This window comes from Lagenorhynchus albirostris, chromosome 6 (assembly GCF_949774975.1).
Source record: "Lagenorhynchus albirostris chromosome 6, mLagAlb1.1, whole genome shotgun sequence".
In the NCBI taxonomy this organism is placed as follows: Eukaryota; Metazoa; Chordata; class Mammalia; order Artiodactyla; family Delphinidae; genus Lagenorhynchus; species Lagenorhynchus albirostris.
This window is the reverse complement of record NC_083100.1, coordinates 89,119,304-89,139,374: the sequence shown is the minus strand read 5'-3', so window position 1 is coordinate 89,139,374 and position 20,071 is coordinate 89,119,304. Positions and strand designations below refer to the sequence as shown.

General features: G+C 33.0%; 1 protein-coding gene across 1 annotated transcript in view; it reads right to left on the bottom strand.

Annotated features, from left to right (window-relative positions):
• Nucleotides 1-20,071, bottom strand: part of LRP1B (LDL receptor related protein 1B) — a 1,442,028-nt gene that overhangs the window by 154,280 nt on the left and 1,267,677 nt on the right. The window contains exons 67-71 of the mRNA XM_060151186.1: nucleotides 15,726-15,842; nucleotides 8,761-8,867; nucleotides 3,337-3,466; nucleotides 1,564-1,670; nucleotides 1,093-1,225 (exon numbers count right to left, since the gene is read on the bottom strand). Of these exons, the coding sequence (XP_060007169.1) occupies nucleotides 1,093-1,225; nucleotides 1,564-1,670; nucleotides 3,337-3,466; nucleotides 8,761-8,867; nucleotides 15,726-15,842 (594 nt within the window). The remainder of the gene's footprint in view (nucleotides 1-1,092; nucleotides 1,226-1,563; nucleotides 1,671-3,336; nucleotides 3,467-8,760; nucleotides 8,868-15,725; nucleotides 15,843-20,071) is intronic.

The window sequence follows — 20,071 nt, the reverse complement described above, 5'->3', positions numbered from 1 at the left end:
CTGCTGATATAACAATACTTTATCAGGTTTGGAATAGAAATATAGGACATCATAAAGTTTTGATCTAATATTAAAGAAAGTAGAAGGTATTTTTCCTTGAGCAACTAGATATTGACAGAAGTAAATACTTTAGGCCCACTTAAACTGTGTAAACCCTGAATGTTCAAATGCCTTGCAACATATGTCAATATCTAATATCATCTCTGTTGATGATGTTCCAAATATTCTAAAATGTAAAGTTGATTGAGAGACTTTTATAAGTAGGTAAAAATAACTTTTGTATTTAAACAATATATCTAAATATATATATATTATAATATATATTGATAAGATATATATTTCATAATATATCTTATGAAAATAATAAGAATGCTGCAATTTGTGATCATTTTAAGATTCACCCTATAATTTCTTTGCTTTCCACTCATTAACTCTAAAGTAGCCATAATTGCTATTTTTAATGTGGTGACTTAAACTAAAAAGTTATCTGTCAGGATTTTCACATAGCTGGAAAAAAATGATGCTATAAAACAGAAAGTTTCTTTCAGACTGACAAATAATGTAGGTCATTTTCTCAACTATATGGCAAGAAAGAAATTTGGGGCACAACCTATAACCTATATATGATCTAGCATATCAGTAGGTGTGGTATAGTATACCATATGCTGTTTCTAGTCATTCAGAAACCAGGCAAGCAATGTGGAAGAGAAACGTGCCCAGAAAATACTTTGGTAGGAATTGCTATAGTGGCTATGTTCCCTGGATTCTTCTCATATCCCCATCCCTGACCCAACATCTAGTCCAAAGACATGCTCATGATAGGCACCCAAAAAACACTTGCATTTTGGTTGTCTGTGTTATATGAAGACGAATTTATACTCTTGTCTGAAAATGAGCCAGAGTTTGCTTATTTAGGATAGGCTATTATGTAATGAAACTAGAAAAGGAGAATCATTTAATGATCTTATCCTCTGACTCTAGCACACTATGTAAATATTCTGCGTAGCATCTTAACTGTCATTCTTGCCATTCTCTTACTTGCAGGCGCGCGTGCGCACACACACACACACGCACACATACAAAGTACCTTACCTCTGTCACAGTTGTCTTCATCACTGCCATCCACACAGTCATGAACTCCATCACAAAGCCATCTAATTGGAATACAGTGGGCTTTATTTCTGCATCGAAACTGATCTTCCTTACACTCAGTCACACAATCCATCTGTTCAAATACAAAAGGCCACTGCAGTTTTCATTAATGATAATGCTATCGTCACAAGCAAGATGAACATGCAGCTGACAATACTGGAGATTGATTATACTGTGGGCTTTCTTTTATTTTTATTTAATGAATATCACCTCTGCAAATGACAATAGGGTTTAGTCTATGGACAGCATGAAGATTCAGGTATTTGCTGAAATTACTGTATTCAATGTTCTTGTCTTGACATTTTAGACAGTGCTAAGAATCAAGATTCTGTCTCTTTGTTTTTTACTATATTTGCTTTCTCAAACCTGATTCATGTAATTCATAGATTTTAACCAAAAAATAGATTTTACCTCATCTGAACCATCAGCACAATCATATTCTCCGTTACATTTCAAAGATGCTGATATACATCCTCCACTGGCACATATATATTCACTTGATGAGCAAGTAGGAGAAGCTGAATATAAAGTTGAAATTTAGATTTAGTGAACAGAATGAATGGTTGATAGATAAAAGCATATATAAGCATATAAAAATTATACATAGTAATGAAAACAGTTTAGATTATTTGAGCTATATTCAACATCTGATATTAAATATTGACTTAAGATGTACTTTACAATATTATTGCATTGTATTAAATATACCTCATGATGTAATAGCCTGTTCAATAAGTATTCAACTCACTAGACTAAAGAAAGAAAGGGAAAGAAAAAAACCCTCTATAACCTCCATCTTTCTGATTTGTGAAGTTAAATGTATTTTTTTACAATTTTCAATTAATTTATTTAAAAGACAAAAGTCTCAAATTATTTTTAAAACTGTAATAGGATTTAGTGACCTTTGGGAATGTTAATTCATAATGTGCATTGTATAAAGCTAAAAGTGGAAATCTTGGCATGGTCTCATAGACCCCATGATATCTATTTGGCTGTTTTGATATAAATGTCATATTTACATAAGTTTTAAGAAGTTTTTTTTTTTTGGTTCGGGGTTTTAAATATGAATATATGTATGATTAGCAGAGTCTGTAGAATTCGAAGTATTTCTTTATGATATGGAAAATTTTTTTTAAAAGTGGATAAATAAGTTACTACCAATACCCAATTTAATTAATTGACATAATAATGATGAGACCTTTCTTTGTCTATGTGCTTGAGTTTGCTAAGTTTGTATTCAAACCTCTGGGGTTCTTGGCCTTATATTAGACTACTAGGTGGCCAAATGTACTTACATAATGACTTTGTGGTCTAAATTACTTAGTCCAGGAATGCTAAAAAGCTTTTCCCTTGGGATTTAATTTCTTTTAATTGGCAGTGTTTGCCTAGGGATCTGTATTAATAAGGAGTCTGGGAATATGTCTGGATTCAGTAAGAAAAAAGATGTGATCAATTAGCAACATGGACCATGGGCATGGTACTGGGACAATGGTAATGTGTGTGCCAGGTATCTGCAATCCTGACCTAGTCTCTCAAAGTAACCATGAAAGTGCTTATAACCATAGACATAGATTACAAACTGATTTTTTTCCCTAGTATTTTTTTCCTGTAGAATATTGTTATTAAAATTCCTAAGTATAAAAGTTAATTTAATGAGTATATTTAAAGTCATGTTTAAGGAATAGAAATGTATAAATTGGGTTTTTCTTCCTTTACTCTGGTTTTGCTTCTTAATTTTATTTTTATTTTGGACCATGATACAAATAGAAATAATAGACATCCTTTTTCTCAGTTGGTATCACACTGAAACTATTACATTCTGTTTTATAACCTTAATTTCCAGAATTGAAACCTGACTTTTATTATACTTACAGTTTCAACATATTTCATGTTGCTGTCTTGGAAAAACAACTCCAAATGGTGTAGAAAAATATAGAGACCAGAAAACCAAATTTTGGGGAGTAATGCTTGGATCTTGAAATAATAACAATCTTACTCGCCAAAACACTTTCAAAACATATGAAGGGCACACCAATTAATTTATCTACAGATATTTCAGATTATTTCTTAAAAACAGTAAATATGTGCATTATTTGCCACTGTTTTATGTATATCATTGCTTAAAGTTAAATTCTAACCAAGTTAAAATACTAGTTAAATGAAATATGGCCTCAAGAATTTTACCTGGCTCACAGTTTTTCTCATCTTCTCCATATTTACAGTCTTCATGGCCATCGCATTTCCATTTTGCTGATATACACTGACCATTGGAACACTGGAACTGATCTTTGGAACAACTTGTTTCACAATTTCTCTGTCAAAAACAACACACACATAATTAAAATTAATTTTTTAGACAAATGTCTTCAAATCCAAAAAAGACACATACAAGAAACTCAGATGGTCACATTTAAACTTGTGACTATATAACATTATAATCCTTTTCCACTTTCATTTGTCTCTTAGTCCTAATAAAACAGAAATGTAAAAAGAACATAAATCCCATGGCTTTATCAACTAATTAAATTGCTCTGAGTGGCTCATTCTCCAATAGACAGTTATAGGGTAATGTAATTTTAATAAGTGTAAGTGACGATGAAGATTGTAGGGAAATAAAAGGGCTAAAAAATATTTCTAAGCAAGTACAGCTGGTTCCTTGGGAGTGGGGTGGAAGGATGAATGTGAAACAACTAAGAATCCTAAGGCAATTCTGTCTTGCCTTGGCAAAACTTCCCCTAATGTTCCTTCTTTCCTCTTATTCCCATTTTTGTTCCCTCTGTACCTGTTCTTTTACAGTTTGGCTGCTGGTCATATTCTTTTTCCACTCTCCTGACATTTCTTCCTGTAGAACTGTGAAATGAACTGTCACAATTGGTATTTTCTGCTAGCTCACATACAGATTTTATTTGGAAGTCAAATAAGATAGTAGTGATACCTTTGGGGGCCTTTCAGTTCTTTATGTGAGATCAATGAAAGGGATCCACTAGAAATTTACTTTCCTTGAGTCTGATCGCTCTGGTTGAAATGGGAGGCTGCAGTGAAATATCTTGCTGGGATGATGTTTTTCTGCCGTTTAGCAATTTCTACTGTTGCCAAAATCTATTTGTCTGCTCCTTTCACAAAAGGTGCAGCACTCTCACAGCTTGTGAAACTCCCAGTGAATGAAGTATATCAAACTATTACTCCCTGCTTCTTCCCAGTTTCATCCCATGTAAGAAAGAAGAGTTTATTTTCTAAATTCCTATAGTTTTCTCTTTGCTGATGGCAGTTTAGACTGCCTGCTATATAACTGATTTTCTTCTTTCCTTCTTTTCTTCTTCCCTTCTTCTCCCAAGTATTGAAAATTTACCATTTACTAGAGTTTCTTAAATAATAATGCAAAGAAAACTAAGATCATTCCCCGTATTTGATAAATTCTAATAGAAGACCAGCACCTAAACCAACAATTGCAATAAAATATACTGTCAAGATAAATGAATATGCTTTAAACATATGAATTCTTAAAGGTTTCACAAAAGGCTTCACAGAAGAAGTTTAAACAGAAATGGAACTAAGAAAAGAATTTTCATGTGTAAGGAGAATTAGAAATGTGCTGTATCTGAGGGGTAAGTTATGTAATGGTGCATGACATTGGAGAAATAGCCCATGCACTGGTCATGAGAAAGTAATTTCATATATTTTGTTCATCACCTTCCTCTTCCATGCCCAGTACTATGCCTGGGACACATTCAATAAGTAAGCATTCAATAAAAACTGCTGAATAAATGGTTGAATGAATGAAGTAGCAAATGTAGAAAATCAGGAATATAAATTAACATTTTATGTAATTCAGGTCCACTAGGATAGGGATCATGTCTGTCTATGAATCAAGTGTCTAATATATGTGTTGATTATAACTGCTCAGTATATATTTATAGAATTAATTAATGTTTATCTCAGCAATAAGGCTAATTCAAGTAAAAGAGTTCAGTAACCAGTAACACTGGTCTATTTGTATTGACAATAACACAGAAGGTAATACTTCTAGACACTTTTTCTATCATCAGAAGATTTTGATTTATAATAGATTACAGTATAGTGGATGCAGTGTGTCTGTGTTTATATTTGTGGGGTATTTAATTATCTTAGACATTTAAAAACATACAGAAAAATAGAGAGAATAAAATAATAAGACCCATGTGCTCATTATGCATATTTAACAATTATCCACACTTGGCTATTCATGTTTCATAATCCTCTCCCCCAATTTATTTATATTCTGAACTTTAACATAACAACGATAGCTTCAGAAAATTAACAGTATCATGGAATTAACAAAAATTTCTTAAAGTTATTCCCAATCCACATTAAAAAGTTTCTTATTTTCTTAACTATATAAAAATACGGTTTGGTAAAAGAAGGATGTAAATATGTCTATACACTGAGTTTGATTTGAGTTTCTTTTAATGTGTAACTATTTTCCATTCCCCTACTTTTTTTAAATGCCATTTACTACTTGAAGGAACCAGGTCATTTGCTCTATAGAATGTCCCACATTCTGATTTTGGCTGAGTGAATCCTAAGAATGCTGATACCTTAGCAACCTCCAAAGTAACAACTGAGCTTTTATTTGTTTAAGTATTATTATGAACTCTTGTATTTTTGTACATTTATTGTATTTCAATATATTACAGTCATTTGTTTTTTCTTTCTGATGCTCAAATTGTCCTTTTTGTCAGTGGAAAGCCCTGCAATTTTGCTCCTATGTACTCTGGACACTATCCCAATAGCCTTGTTTTCTGGCTTGACAAGATGTTAGTGGCTCATTTTGTCAATTGCCTTTCTCAGACCTAGAATTAAACATTTCTTAAAGGGGTTTTGATTCTGTTAATTGGAAAATGTATTTAGAGGTCATGATGTGAATGTTAGAGATAGTCTTTAAGGCTGTGATGTCATTGGTTTTAGGATTTTTCAGTGGCAGAGCTAAGAATATATATTTTAAAAAGGAGAAAAATAAATCAAGATCTCAAACTGATACTTTTGAATTTAATTACAGGACTTTTATTAACTTTCATTGTTTCTAGATTTGTATCTCCTTTATTTTACTTAAAAATTTTGAGTGTTAATAATATTTTAAAAATTTAACATTTGAACTATCCTACTCTTAAGATATTGATATATGAAATTCAAATTAGCAAAACCAATGTTATTATTTAACAACATATCTACGAATACAGTTTAAGATTCTTTTACATTTCTTTTTGTCCTTACAGTATGTTATACTGGATGCAGAGGCCATATATTATATTTTAAAGGCACTTTAAATAGTTCTTCTCTGTGTTTGCCACTAACTTGATACACAATTACATTGATCCAAGTTTTTGGTTTCTTTTTTTTTGTTTTGGCTGGAAATTAACAAACGAATTCAGTTAACATTCATACAAAATTAATCCTCACAATTTTCTTTTGTTCCTAATATGAGAATATCCTGTATGTAATTATGCTTTCTAGCCATTTGTTCAGCTCACCTTTTTATTTGTTTGTTTGCTTTTCTTGTCAATGAAACCTATCAAGCTAGATTTTAGAAAGGAAATAGAAATCAGCTGCCCATAGTGTTAGCCACTTCCTTACATATAGACTATACTAAATTTTGGAAATGTAGAGAAAGACCACCTTTCAGAGAGTTAATTTAATTCCCTAGGGACATTATCATAAAAATGTCCAGATAATGGAGATATATTCAGCCATCAGAGAACTATGCTCATGTACTTATGGCATGACAGAAACGGCATAGATAAGGATGTCTGCTTTCATGCGAATAAGATTTTGAAAAAGAAGTGTTTGATTTTGTCTACGTATGTTGGACATCTAGTGAACAACATGCAAGATGAAATCACAAGCCTTAAGCAATATATCCCCACCCTTGATGTTTCACAATTACACGGTGCTGATGGAACACGTCTTTTTTTTTTTTTTTTTTTGTGGTACACGGGCCCCTCACTGCTGTGGCCTCTCCCGTTGCGGAGCACAGGTTCCGGAAGCGCAGGCCCAGCAGCCATGGCCCACGGGCCCAGGCGCTCCGCGGCACTTGGAATCGTCCCAGACCGGGCACGAACCCGCGTCCCCTGCATCGGCAGGTGGACTCCCAACCACTGCGCCACCAGGAAAGCCCCATGGAACACATTTTTTTAAAGAAAACAAAAACAAAACATTTTAATGATATGGACGAATTTATGTGAAATATATTTTCCTCACTGGGAAACATTTAATACAATTTTTGAGTAAACAGATACTAAGGAAATATGTAGCTGAGCAATGTAAGACTTGAACTTCCCTGTGCATTTTTAAAAATTTCATTTTGACTTGTTTTGTGAATAGCCCCATGAATAGAAATAGTATTTTTCATCTTCTCCTAAGTGACCTTTGCAGCCTAAAGGTTTAAGTTTTCTGGACTTCAGGTGAGAAATTAAGTGCATTGGTTTCCAAAATCTAGACTCTTTTATGTGATTAGGGGAACTTTTCCAAGATAGAGAATGGAGAAGAACTGTCCAAACTTGATAAGAATACCTGAAGGCTGGGAAAGATCTAGTTAGTGTGGGCTCTATCATTAATAGAGACCTGCAGTGTCTCCCAAAGAGGCGGGTAATCAGTGGATACTTAAGGAAGCTGAACCTGAAACACAGAAACCTCTAGAGCAGCAGGAGGATTCCTTCTTGCCAAGCCTACAGTCAGTGGGAGGCCCTTCGCGAGGGTAGGTACATATTCGAGTCAATATCGTCTAGGGAGGTCTAGGGAGTCACTGTGTACCAGGAGGAGCCATGGTGGCCACTGAGCTCCAGAGACCTCATTTTTCCTTCATCTCTGACTGGACTTGATTACACAAGTGCTATGTTCCTGATAGTAACACGAGAAATCATCAACAGAGAAAACCACTATTTTCTCATAGTAATCACAATGATTATTACCGTGTGTCATGTATTATTTTTAAAGCATCATGGAGTGATTAATATCTGTAACACGAATACACAGATGCATAAGTAATGAATTGCGTGAAGTTTTATAAATGTTAGCACAATCTAAGATTACAGAATTATCCAGAGAAATTCGAAACTTTTTCCCTTAACTGTGTGTCTGTAGAGCTTATTATAAATGGATTGTGATTCATCATCTAAGCTAAGCTAAACCTGCGGTTTCATAAAAATTGATGACCCATATCTAAGTCTATAAGACTATATGTACTGAAGAAAGAGACTGGGGAGAAGAAACTGTTTAAAATGCATAAAAATATTAGTCCTGACTATAAATACTGCAGCAAATTTATGAACAAATTCACAGATGGCAAGGGCATCAGCTATAGGGAATAGGGTTTCCAAACATCTTATTCCCAACCCAACCATTCACCACTTGAGGTAAAAGAGACTATAAAATTAACTGTCAATAGTAGCACAAGAGCTTTTCCCTGTGCTGGATGTGTGTAGCACAGCGCTTAGATATAACACTTATCTCAGTGTGTCAGGAGCAAAATGCATTCAGAGCTGTCCTTGTCACACTCCTTGAAATGAATAATAATTACAAATGCGAGTTTAAGGAACTGCTTTATTTTTTGTTTGATTTTGCAAAGATGCCTACCTCATCAGAGCCATCTGCACAATCAAAATCTCCATCACACCAAAACCTTGAAGAAACACAGTCCCCATTGGCACAGAGAAAATCTTTCACTGTACAGGTTTGTGGCTCTGGGGACAGAAAAATAGCACAGGGTTATTCTCTTATATGCAACTTCATTCTAAAATTTATATGACATACAACATGAGGTAGCATTAAGAAAATAAAGGTTAGCCAAGCAGAACCAATAAATTGTTTAGAAAAAATGTTTCATGAAGGATCTATGGTACGTAATATAATGATTTTTCAAATTTATTTTTAAAGTCATGAATAGAAAGTGGCATTATAGAAACAAATTGAAAAAAAGACAAAAGACAAATAGCCTACTGTTGAATAAAAATGCAGCAGGAAAGTAAATTAAAAGGCATAAAAATCTACACATTAAAACAAAACAACAATTTTTTCCAGTTGAAATTCTGAGTCATTTTATGTATTTACTTAAAGCAAGTAAGACATTTTGTTACTCCATGTGGGTACCCAGGGCTGTTTATTTACTGAAGATTCTAGAATTTGGGTCTTGACTTTTTATTATGTATTCTAATGACTTTCTAATTCTTCAATTTTGTCCCCAGAAAATCCAGAGTTCCTAGAACTAAATTATACATGGGGGTATTATTGGACAGGACTGGGTGGGTAAGGATTGAAGAGGCAGGAGGAGACTCTTTTTTGAAAATTGCCTCTTTATTTATGCAATTGTTTGCTTATGCCCTACATAATTTACCTGCCATTTTAGATAATTTCCCAATTTAATTTAATTATGCTTCACCATATTCCACATAGGACATAAGCCAAACATTGTGACTTGCTATTTGGCTTCATTCCTATGTGGAATATGTTTCATCTGGACAATGAAGTAGGATTGCAGAAATTTGTTCCTGCAAGTAATCAATTCGACTGCTGGGCATCATCTATTGTTTGGTTTTGTTTCTCCAAAGAGAACTGATATCTGGTATGATGAGAGAACCCCTTCTTGTTTTCCCCCAGTCATTAACTGTATTTACAGCTGTCTCACACACAATAATATTCTTGTTCGGATGAAAGAGAAATAGGTAACTGAAATTAAATTTAAGGAATATTCATATGAAGCATAATTTTCTACATAAAGACTGTGCATAATTCAGCCTGTATTTGAATATTGCTCTACACAATCACTAGGTTTCTAGCGAAAACATCTTGAATGTTTGCTATCATGAAGACTCCTACATTTCTATATAAAGACCCCGTCTGAGAACACTGGAAGAGTTGTGAAAAGTGGAATATGTATCAGAGCTTTTTGCTCTGCTCTGGGACTTTAAATTGTGAACTTCAGACTATGAATAAGATAAGATGCTTATCAATAGCATGATAAGGGGGGCCCCCCCTCATTTTTCAATACTCCTTTGTTTAGACAGCGTGACAAGAACAGTTTCTCTTTTTGACTTTGCACTATATTTACACATACTACATTTTAATTTTAAAAACAACTTTATTAATACTAATATTACTAATTATAACAATAATAAAAATTACCAGCTACTGATTTCTTGTTTGTTGTTAGGCACTAGGTGAAGTTAATGCCAAGTACTTGAATTAGCTTGTAAGTTAATATTTACAACTCTGTAAGGTAGGTGCTATCGTTGGATCCTTTTTTAGATGAGTAAATTGAGGCACAGAGAGGATAAGAAATTTACTCCAAATCACCCAGCAGGCAAAAGAGCTAGTGTTGAACTTGAACCTAGACAACCTGATACCAGGGCCTATACTTTTACTGCTAGGCCGTATCATTGCCTCCTATACCACTGAAGAAGTAATAAGTGCTCACCTATTTCAGGAATTGACATTAGAGCCCTGAAAAGTCAAGTTAATTGTCCAAGGCACATGTCTAGCAATGTCTATTTCACTTTACAATAATAATAAAAGAAAACCCTTTTTCTCTTTTTTTTTTTTTTTTTTTGCGGTACACGGGCTTCTCACTGTTGTGGCCTCTCCCATTGCGGAGCACAGGCTCCGGACGCGCAGGCCCAGCGGCCATGGCTCACGGGCCCAGCCGCCCCGCGGCATGCGGGATCCTCCCGGACCAGGGCACGAACCCGCGTCCCGTGCATCGGCGGGCGGACTCCCAACCACTGCGCCACCAGGGAAGCCCCCTTTTTCTCTTTTTATCCATCCATACTGAAGCTGTTTCACCCTCCATCTATCTGCAGACACATGCACTTTTATTCTCAGGGAAAAGAAATTATAGTAAAATAAATTACTTAATGAATCAATGCTCAATTCATCAAACGATGGTAAATAACATTAAAATATTTTCATTAAATAATAAAGAGAGAGTACATCTAAAACATAGTATATTTAGATGTTTTACAACAGCAGTAGAATCATTTTATTTCATGGACATGAGGGTATCCAAACAGGATAATTCTTCCTTTAATATTCTAATTTACCTTTATTCTAATTAAAAGCAAGTGTGTTTATCATGTGCTAAGCAGCAATAATTTCACAGGGTTTTACACACTGCTATGGGGAGGGCTGGATGTTGCTGATGCAGGGTTATAGAAAAGTTGTATAGCTAGTAGTTCAAGGCATTTGCCCAATAGTTCCACAGAACATCTGATCTATAGAGACTTGTCTTACAATTGTTAATTATTCCGTTCCAATATGTGTGCAAAGGAACTGAAAGACTTGCTTGGAAAAGCATTTTTCAATACAAATGGAAATTCTGTATGCTTCTACCATGTTTTCAAAAAATGCCAGCAAATCTACTTCTGAATAATAATCCTGAATTATTTATACATACACAAATGACATCAAGGAATGGGGAAGCTAATCTGCTTCTAACTCTCATCTATATGCCTTAAAATTTTTTGCTACTAGTTATCTCAAAAGAAATTCTCTCTTGAGGAAAATGTAATTTTGTTATGAGAGAAGATCCTAAGTGATTGTACTCTCTGTTTATCTTGCCTTTGATCTTTTCAGGATAAAGTAAAAGACCAATTTTTAGAACTTGGTGTGATAGTTGGCACTTTTCTTGTGAAAAAGAACAAAAAAATGACTATACCTGAAATCTAACCCATCTGGAAAGAAAATTTAAATGTGACATTTTCCCTAGTATTTCTAAAATGTTTTTCCCACACTAACTTGGTCTGATATTACCTATTCCCCGGATCTAAAATAGATAGGGAATCCCATACATGAACGATTAACCAGGTTTTCCATAAATCTCATTTAAACATGCTAGATTCACAGCCAAGAAACCTTTACAGGGCATGTTTCAGAAGGCTGATTCTATAATAAGGATAAAAAATAAAGGCATAGTATAAATTGGTCACTTCCTCTGATACTAGTGAAGGCACAAACATACTGCCTCAGAATTGAAACGAACTATGAGAGCCGTCTTGCACAAAACCTAAGAAGCTATATTCAGAAAATAAAAGCAACTTTCAAAGCCACAGAGTTAGTGGCATAGCAGAAAAGCTTCCAGACTCCAATTTCTCCACTGAGTATACTATCATAAACCCTCGGTGATAAGTTCAAAAGTTATATCAATGTGGGTGTGAGCATCTGAGGAGAATTTTTAGAATACAATTAGTATAACTGACATGCTATACAAAAAATCTTTTCATATAAATTCAGTGTGAAAGTACTAGAAATTCAAATAAGGCAGATGCAGCTTGTCTTTCTACATAAACCTTGATCTAGTTGATCAAATTATTTGATACTTTAAAATCTATTGGAATGCTAGTTACTTCTTAATAATGCAAAGATATGAAAATTTTATTTTGCACATCAATTACTTAGAAGGCATACATGCTATATATATATTTGTTGCTGATGAAAATAGTAGAGATGTCAAGATTTCTCAAATATTTCCAAACCTTTGATCCAGATTACAAAATTACTCCAATAACAATGAAATTTTCTTATTTTTAAGAGCAGAAATCACTGCTGAAGCAAAGTGTCCCTGCTGAACACTTAACAAGGGAAATGATCATCATCAGATGATGAAATGACAATGGACTAATTATCTTATGTAGATATAAAACATTAGAAAGCATATTAAACTAAAACATAGCTGGCAGTTAATTGCTCCACTGCTATTCCAGCTCTTCCCATATCTATGGCCGGAATGTTTCCAATACAATTTAAAACATTAATTCATTATATATGATTCACAAACAAAGAAGTCCAAAAGAAAACTTTAAAATACATTGCCAATATTATAAATATGTGTCAGGCACTGTGTTAGACCATGGTACATAGCCCTACTCCTTAGACCATCTCCAGATATTTAAGTAGGAACTCAGATAAATGTGATAAAGAAATAAGTGAGGCAATGGAATGCAAGCGAATGTTGTGTGATAGTATGCAGGCCTGTAAAAAAAAAAAAAAAAGCATGTTGCTATTGTATAAGGCCAATTTACTATCTCTGGTATGTTTCACTACTTAATAAGAGCTAACAATAAATGACAAAATGTGCACTAAAATGCATATCGTTGACTAATAACATTTAGAAAACATAATAACATTATACCACTGTCCTTTTGGGTATATTTTTGTCATCTATATATATTATAATTATATATATAAAATTGTGTGATGTATATAATATAGTCATAATTACAATATATATTATAATTATGTGTATATAATTAAAATAGTTCTGTTGTAATTATATACATATTATTATAATAATTTCAATTGATAATAAGATATTGGAAATATCTTGAAAGCATTTTAATACAGCAACAGTATTTTTTCTAAGGCTGACTTCTATGGGACTAGTCTCTTGGTGTTCCCTATAGATATACTGTATTTTTTCTTCTCATTCTTCAGAGACTCAGCTTCTGTCTATGTGGAACTGGCATTTTCAATGCTTAAATCTTCCCATTTTTCTGGCCTAGTCAAGATGGTATCTTCAAACACCACTCAATGATGTAGAGCCCATGATCCTTTCTCTTACATATTCTTACATGTTTAACATGTTACCCACTCTGATACTTATCCTGTGTATGCCTTCTATTCTTCCATGTCACAACTATAATATGCTTCATTCCTGTTCACTGTCATCTCTCCTCTGCAAATTCATCAATATTACTTGTCTTAGCCACAAGCTCAGAGTGAGTAGGGACTAAAAGAGATACACACATAACTGGGTAGTTTATACTGCAATGCTTGATACTGCAGTCAATTCCCTTGCTTTTTCTTAAGGGCTCTGTGGCTACAATGATTTATCACTAAGTTTCCACGGTGACAAGTGAGAGGCAATGTTCCTTCTCCTTGCTTTCTTGCATCACAAGATGACTTTTAGGAGATGTCAGCAAAATGATATTCAGCCACTTAAGAAACCCCAGGAGACTCAGAAGTGAGCTTTCTCAACCCTTCATTCTTCTTTATTTCTCATTAAAGCAGTAACCTAACTTCTCACACAATTTAAATTACCACTTGAATAAAGAGTCTTCCAAGATGTGAGTCTCCCAAGATGTGAGTCTCCTGTGTTGCCTTCCCACCTACCCTCTCTTGTTTTCAATATCCTTCAGTCACAGGCATTTCCTCTCAGGTATATTATTGATAACTAACACTAAATGTATCCAAAACTAAGCTAAGTAGTTATCTGTGTATTTAAGCTCTGAAATACAATAAAATAAATTAAAAGTATAAAATAATTGTTTCTTTTTTATATTTCTCCTCTATTCTTACCACCATCACCCCATTAGATTTTTATTTTAATCACTGGACAGAATCTGAAAACATGCTACATAAAAATTGTTTTTTTAATTACTGATTAAAGGAATCTAGAACACTCTAATGACTCTCTGCAATACTCTTTACCTTTCTAAAGAGTACGATCAGTTGGGAGATATCTATGTGAAGAGGGAGTAATAATAGTAATACTTTCTATATTCAAAGTATTTCATAATCATAATGATCCAGAGATTTCATAATTAATGTACCTGATACTCAAACACTATTCAGATTAAGTTCTGAAAGTTATTCAAAACATTTGTTGACATTTTGCAAACTGAACATCCAAGTGGTGTATTAAAGCTATGACTCTACTAATCGTATGCTTTTAAATAATATATCCCCATGCTTTAATATAACAATTCCTATTTTGTCTCCTGTATCTTGGGAAATGAATGCTCTAAGTCCAATGCATAAGAGTAGACATTATTGTTATCATAAAATCCTTTTTGGAAGTAGCAGAATGTAAATATTTAATCAATGGGATTTGATTATTATCTTATTTTGAACATGATTATATTGTCTCTTTATTTAAACAGCAGCATAAGAAAGTGCCAGTAAGAAATACATTCAGAAATTAATGCTAGAAGATAGAGATACTATCACAATTTTACATACTGTCATGCTTCTTAGAAAATAAAATTGTTGGTTAATTAATGTCTTTTAAATTTATTACATAAAAATGCAGGAGGCAGATGATGATAATAGCTTTATTCTATTTTGAGAGGAAAGCATCCTGAATACATATGGTGTTCACCACTCCAGAGAGAATAAATGATATTTCACTGAAAGATGCTCTTGGGTGAATTTGTAGTGTAAAAGGATTTGAGACAAATAAAATGAATTCCATCCATTAAAGAATGATATGTTTTGTACTGTCTCCATATCATTCAGCTCTTTGTATGAATTTGCATCAAGGGCTACCTTCATTGCATACTAATGTGTTACATTAAACCTCATGATACTTTCATACTAATTCTGATAAATGTAAGAAAATGACTCCCAGGATAAGCATTTCAGTAATTCTACCGTTTGAGATTTAGGTCAATTTAGTCTGAATATTCTTGTTCAAATGTGAATATATGTATAAAAATGTGAGCTGCAGGACAGACAGGTTCAAATTCATACCTTAACCGAACTAAAAATTGCTATCCTGCTTATTGAATACGCTGTCAAGCTTGCAACGTTCTCAAGCAAGAGTTACTTACTACAGTTTTCTTCATCTGAATTATCACTGCAGTCATTTTGGCTATCACACCACCAGTGATCTGGAATACAGTTGTTGTTTTTACACTGGAATTCATGAGGACCACAAGTCTTTTTATCTGTAATGGAAAGAACCAGAATTTGCATCGTTGACTTCCATAAAGACATCCCTCACGACGTCCTCACTGCCATGTCAAATCCAGGGGACATGATATTTCCTCAGATCTCAAGTCAGTTACTAACTGAGAGCATCCCTAGGAAAAACTGAAGGCAAGTTCTGAATAAAATTTCATTGTGAGCTAATTACAAAGTAACTGATTGGACCACCACTCAAAGTCAACACAAATCGATCAGTAAAAATAAAGATCAAAATTATCCAAAACTACCTTTCTCTTTAGGACACTCATTTCCTAAGCCACCTTCTATTTCTGATATAAAGCAGCAGCTATAAAGAAATGATTAAACTCTGGTTGTCATCTTGTCTTCCTCCCTTATAAGTTCTTACTCAAAATCTACCTGTGGTCAGCTGATCTAAACTCATAGATTGTAATAGCACCTAATGTGTACAGACCTTGAAAATTCTTAAAGTGCCATTTCACTTAAACTTCTAAATAATCCCACTGAGTATCAGGAGATGTATTAACTAGTCCTTCACTTTACAAATGACAAAACAGATACTCTTAGAAGTTTAAGAACTTGATGCATTTTCACTACTTTTAAATGGCACAGCCAATATCAAAAAAGCATGCTTTGACTCCTGATTTAGTGTTCTTTACAACAAACCTGTGTCCATAGGATCCAGAAACAAAATTCATGCAATAAGAATTTATGCAGAGTTTAGGTCATATATTTTTAAATTTTCATAAGAGTAATATCCAACTGTTCATAATCTACGGCAGCACTTCTTAAACTTTAATGTGTCTACATATTAATTAGTTGGGAATTTTGCTAAAATGGAGATTGTGATTGAGTAGATCTGGAATTCTAACAAGTTCTCTAAGTGACAACATCATCCTCGGTCTACGGCACACACTGAGTACCAAGGGTCAAAAGCATCAAGATGGTATAAATTCAAATACATAAAATAATAAGAGTAACAATGTCATTGCACAATTTAGGATACATTTTTCTTTCACATACTTAGATCAACTCCTTATTCTCAGCCATGTTAGAGATGGACAGTGAAGTGTTCAACGATTCAGATTAGTAAAATAAATTAACTAAAGGAGAAGATAAGCTATTTGGTGGTGCTTGCTACTCTTTACTTCAGAATGCATCTTATAAAATTCAGATTTAAATAAGATTATGAAAACAAAAGTGATTTAGGTTTAATTATGAAAATTAAGTAATGATCATATATTGAAGATCCAGCCCACCTCTTGCGTAAGCATTTTCATAAACATGATCACACTCAATCTTCAAAACATCCCTAAGAAGTACTATTACATGCATTTAAATAAATGAGAAAAATAAAGAGTTTAACTGATTTCTCCAATTTTACAATGGTCTTAAATGGCAAAGGAGGAATTTATATACAGATCCTTCTCAAGAAACATTTTGCATTTTGTAGAAATTCTCATGATAGACTTCAAATGCATTGTTCTACTAATAAGTATATATTATATATAGCCTAATATATATATATATGCATATAGATAGATAGATATTAATAGATAGATAGAGAGAGAAAGAGAGAGAGAATATTTCCCTGCCTCTCTTCCATCCTGCCTGCCTACCTGCCTATCCGCTAATGATTACTCAGAACCTAATTTGTGTCACTGTGTTAGGGCTGTGTTTTGTAATATATCCTTTTTGCCTGTGTTATACCTCACTTTAGATTTAAAAATTGGTTTAAAATCTACAGAAGTTCTAATGTAGTATTATGTACATCTCAATCAAGCAATATGTTAGGATGATTGGAACTTAAATAATAAGCCTTGAAAATATGGGATTTGATACTGAAGTATTTAGATGGTTATTTCATTTTGTCAATTAAAACAAACTCCTCTGAAACTACTACTCTAGGTAACATTAGTTTTATTTATTCCTTGCCATGTGTTTCTTGCATTATTTTAGAATATTGCTTAAAATTTTTAGAATAGAAGAATATAAGAAAGGGCAGTCTGAATCAGTCAAATAGACCATTTGACTTAGTATTACAACATTGTCCCCAAGCAATTCTCCATGACTACAAAAGGTTAACAATCAGTACTAAATATCAACACAATGTGTTTTTAAGTTTTTCCCCCCTAAATCCTTGTACTTTTGTTTTCTATGTTTAAATTTTTTTTCATATTTTGTGTTTCAAAGAGACCTGCACTAATTTCTTAACAAGAGCAAGTTACAGTTCATTGCTAAGGTTTCAATTTGGGGCGTGCAGAAACAGTATGTGGAAAGGTTAATTGCCTTAGGTAAGGTTACTCGAATTTTATGTTTCTAAGTTATTTAACTTTTTGATCCATGACACTGCTTATAAAAATTACAAATACAAACTATATAAACTATATAGACTTCTTCTGCATTTAAAATCTCCCTTGAGGAGAATATATATATATATATATATATATATATATATATATATATATATACACACACATTATATATATATATACATTATATATATATATACACATTATATACATATATATATACACACACATTATATATACTTTTTTTTAGTAAGGTGTAAAACAGCAGTTCTCAAATTGGCTTCACATTAAAATCACCTAGGGAACTTTAATAAATCCCTTTGCTTAGTCCATATCCCACATCAATAAAATCAGACTCTCTGGGGTAGAACCCACACATCAGTATTTTTATTAAAGCAAGTTGAGTGATTCCAAGGAGCAGCCAATATTGAAAATCACCGGCGCCCCCAAAACTGATTGTAGAACAGAACATATATAATCCCAAATTGTAATACTTTCGCATAATTAAAATACTCACAGTATGTAGCACTTTCTATTAATTCATATTGTTAAGCAGCATTGGAACTATGCTTTATTTCATTTTTTGATATTATAAATTTGGAGAAAAATATAGTTTTCAAACAAGTTTGAAAATGTGTTTTCTTTGTTTAATACATTTTCATATGAATTGTAGATACTCAAGACAAATTTGATCCTCTCAGAAAGGTGGAGTGAGGGACCACCAAAACACAAAACTATATGTAATGCGTACTGCAGTACTATTGGTGCTTCTTTGTATATGCTTTGCCTATTTCTGAAAAGAAAGAAAAGAATCTGGTGCTGTGATGTCTTGCAGAGCAAGAACTAGGGAAGTGGACTGAGAGACAGGGGTGAAAGAGAGATTTAAGTTTCTCTTTATACTAAAAGGAATCCAAAGGAGTCCATAAACTGCTGGAATTAATAACTGAATTTGAGAAGGCCATAGGATACAACGTCAATGTATATATTTAATTATACTTCTGTATATTAGCAATAACAAAACATTAAACTTAAAGAAAAACTTTTACAATGGTATCAATAAAACAACAAATATCTAGAAATAAAACTAGTGAAATTTGTGTAAGACCTTCATACTGAAAACTATAAAAATTGCTGAGAGAAAGTGAATAAAGTCCAAGAAAATGCAGTGATATATCATGCTCATGGATTAGAAAACTCAAATTGCTATAATTTTCTCTAAATGAATATATAGAATTAATGAAACCCCTATAAAAATTCCAGCAAGTTATTTTTGAGGGAATAGGTTATCCAAATCTAATTACTTTTAAGAAATAGATTATTCTAAAATTATATTGAAATGCAAAGGATCTAGAACAATCAACTAATACTGAAAAAAGAACAAAGTTAGAGTATTTACAGTACCTTATTTCCAGTTACTATAAAGTTATAGTAATCACGAGAGTAGAGTATTAAGCAAAATGAAACCAGAAATATAAGACTACACATATAGTCAACTGATTTCAACAAAGGCTCCAAATCAGTTTAATAGGGAAAGGAAAGTCTTTTTAAGCAACTACTACTGAAACAAGTGGCTATCTATATGAAAAAGGTAAATTTCAACCTATCATACCCATACACAAAAATTAATCTGAGATGATCATAAATGTAATATAAAGCTTCTAGAATATAGGAAGATATTTTCATAATCTTGGAGTAGGCAAAGATTTCTTAGATAGAACACACAAAATAATAATAAGAGAAAAACTGGTAAATCGAACTTAACCAAAATTGAATTTTTTTATTCTTTAAAAGACATCATTGAGAAAATGAATTGGCAAATTTTTCTTCACATTCAAAAGTGAAATATTGGAAATATGGAGTTTCTGTTGTTCTTGCTAATGTTCTTTTGTAATCATCACTATCTATCTTCCAGTTCAGGA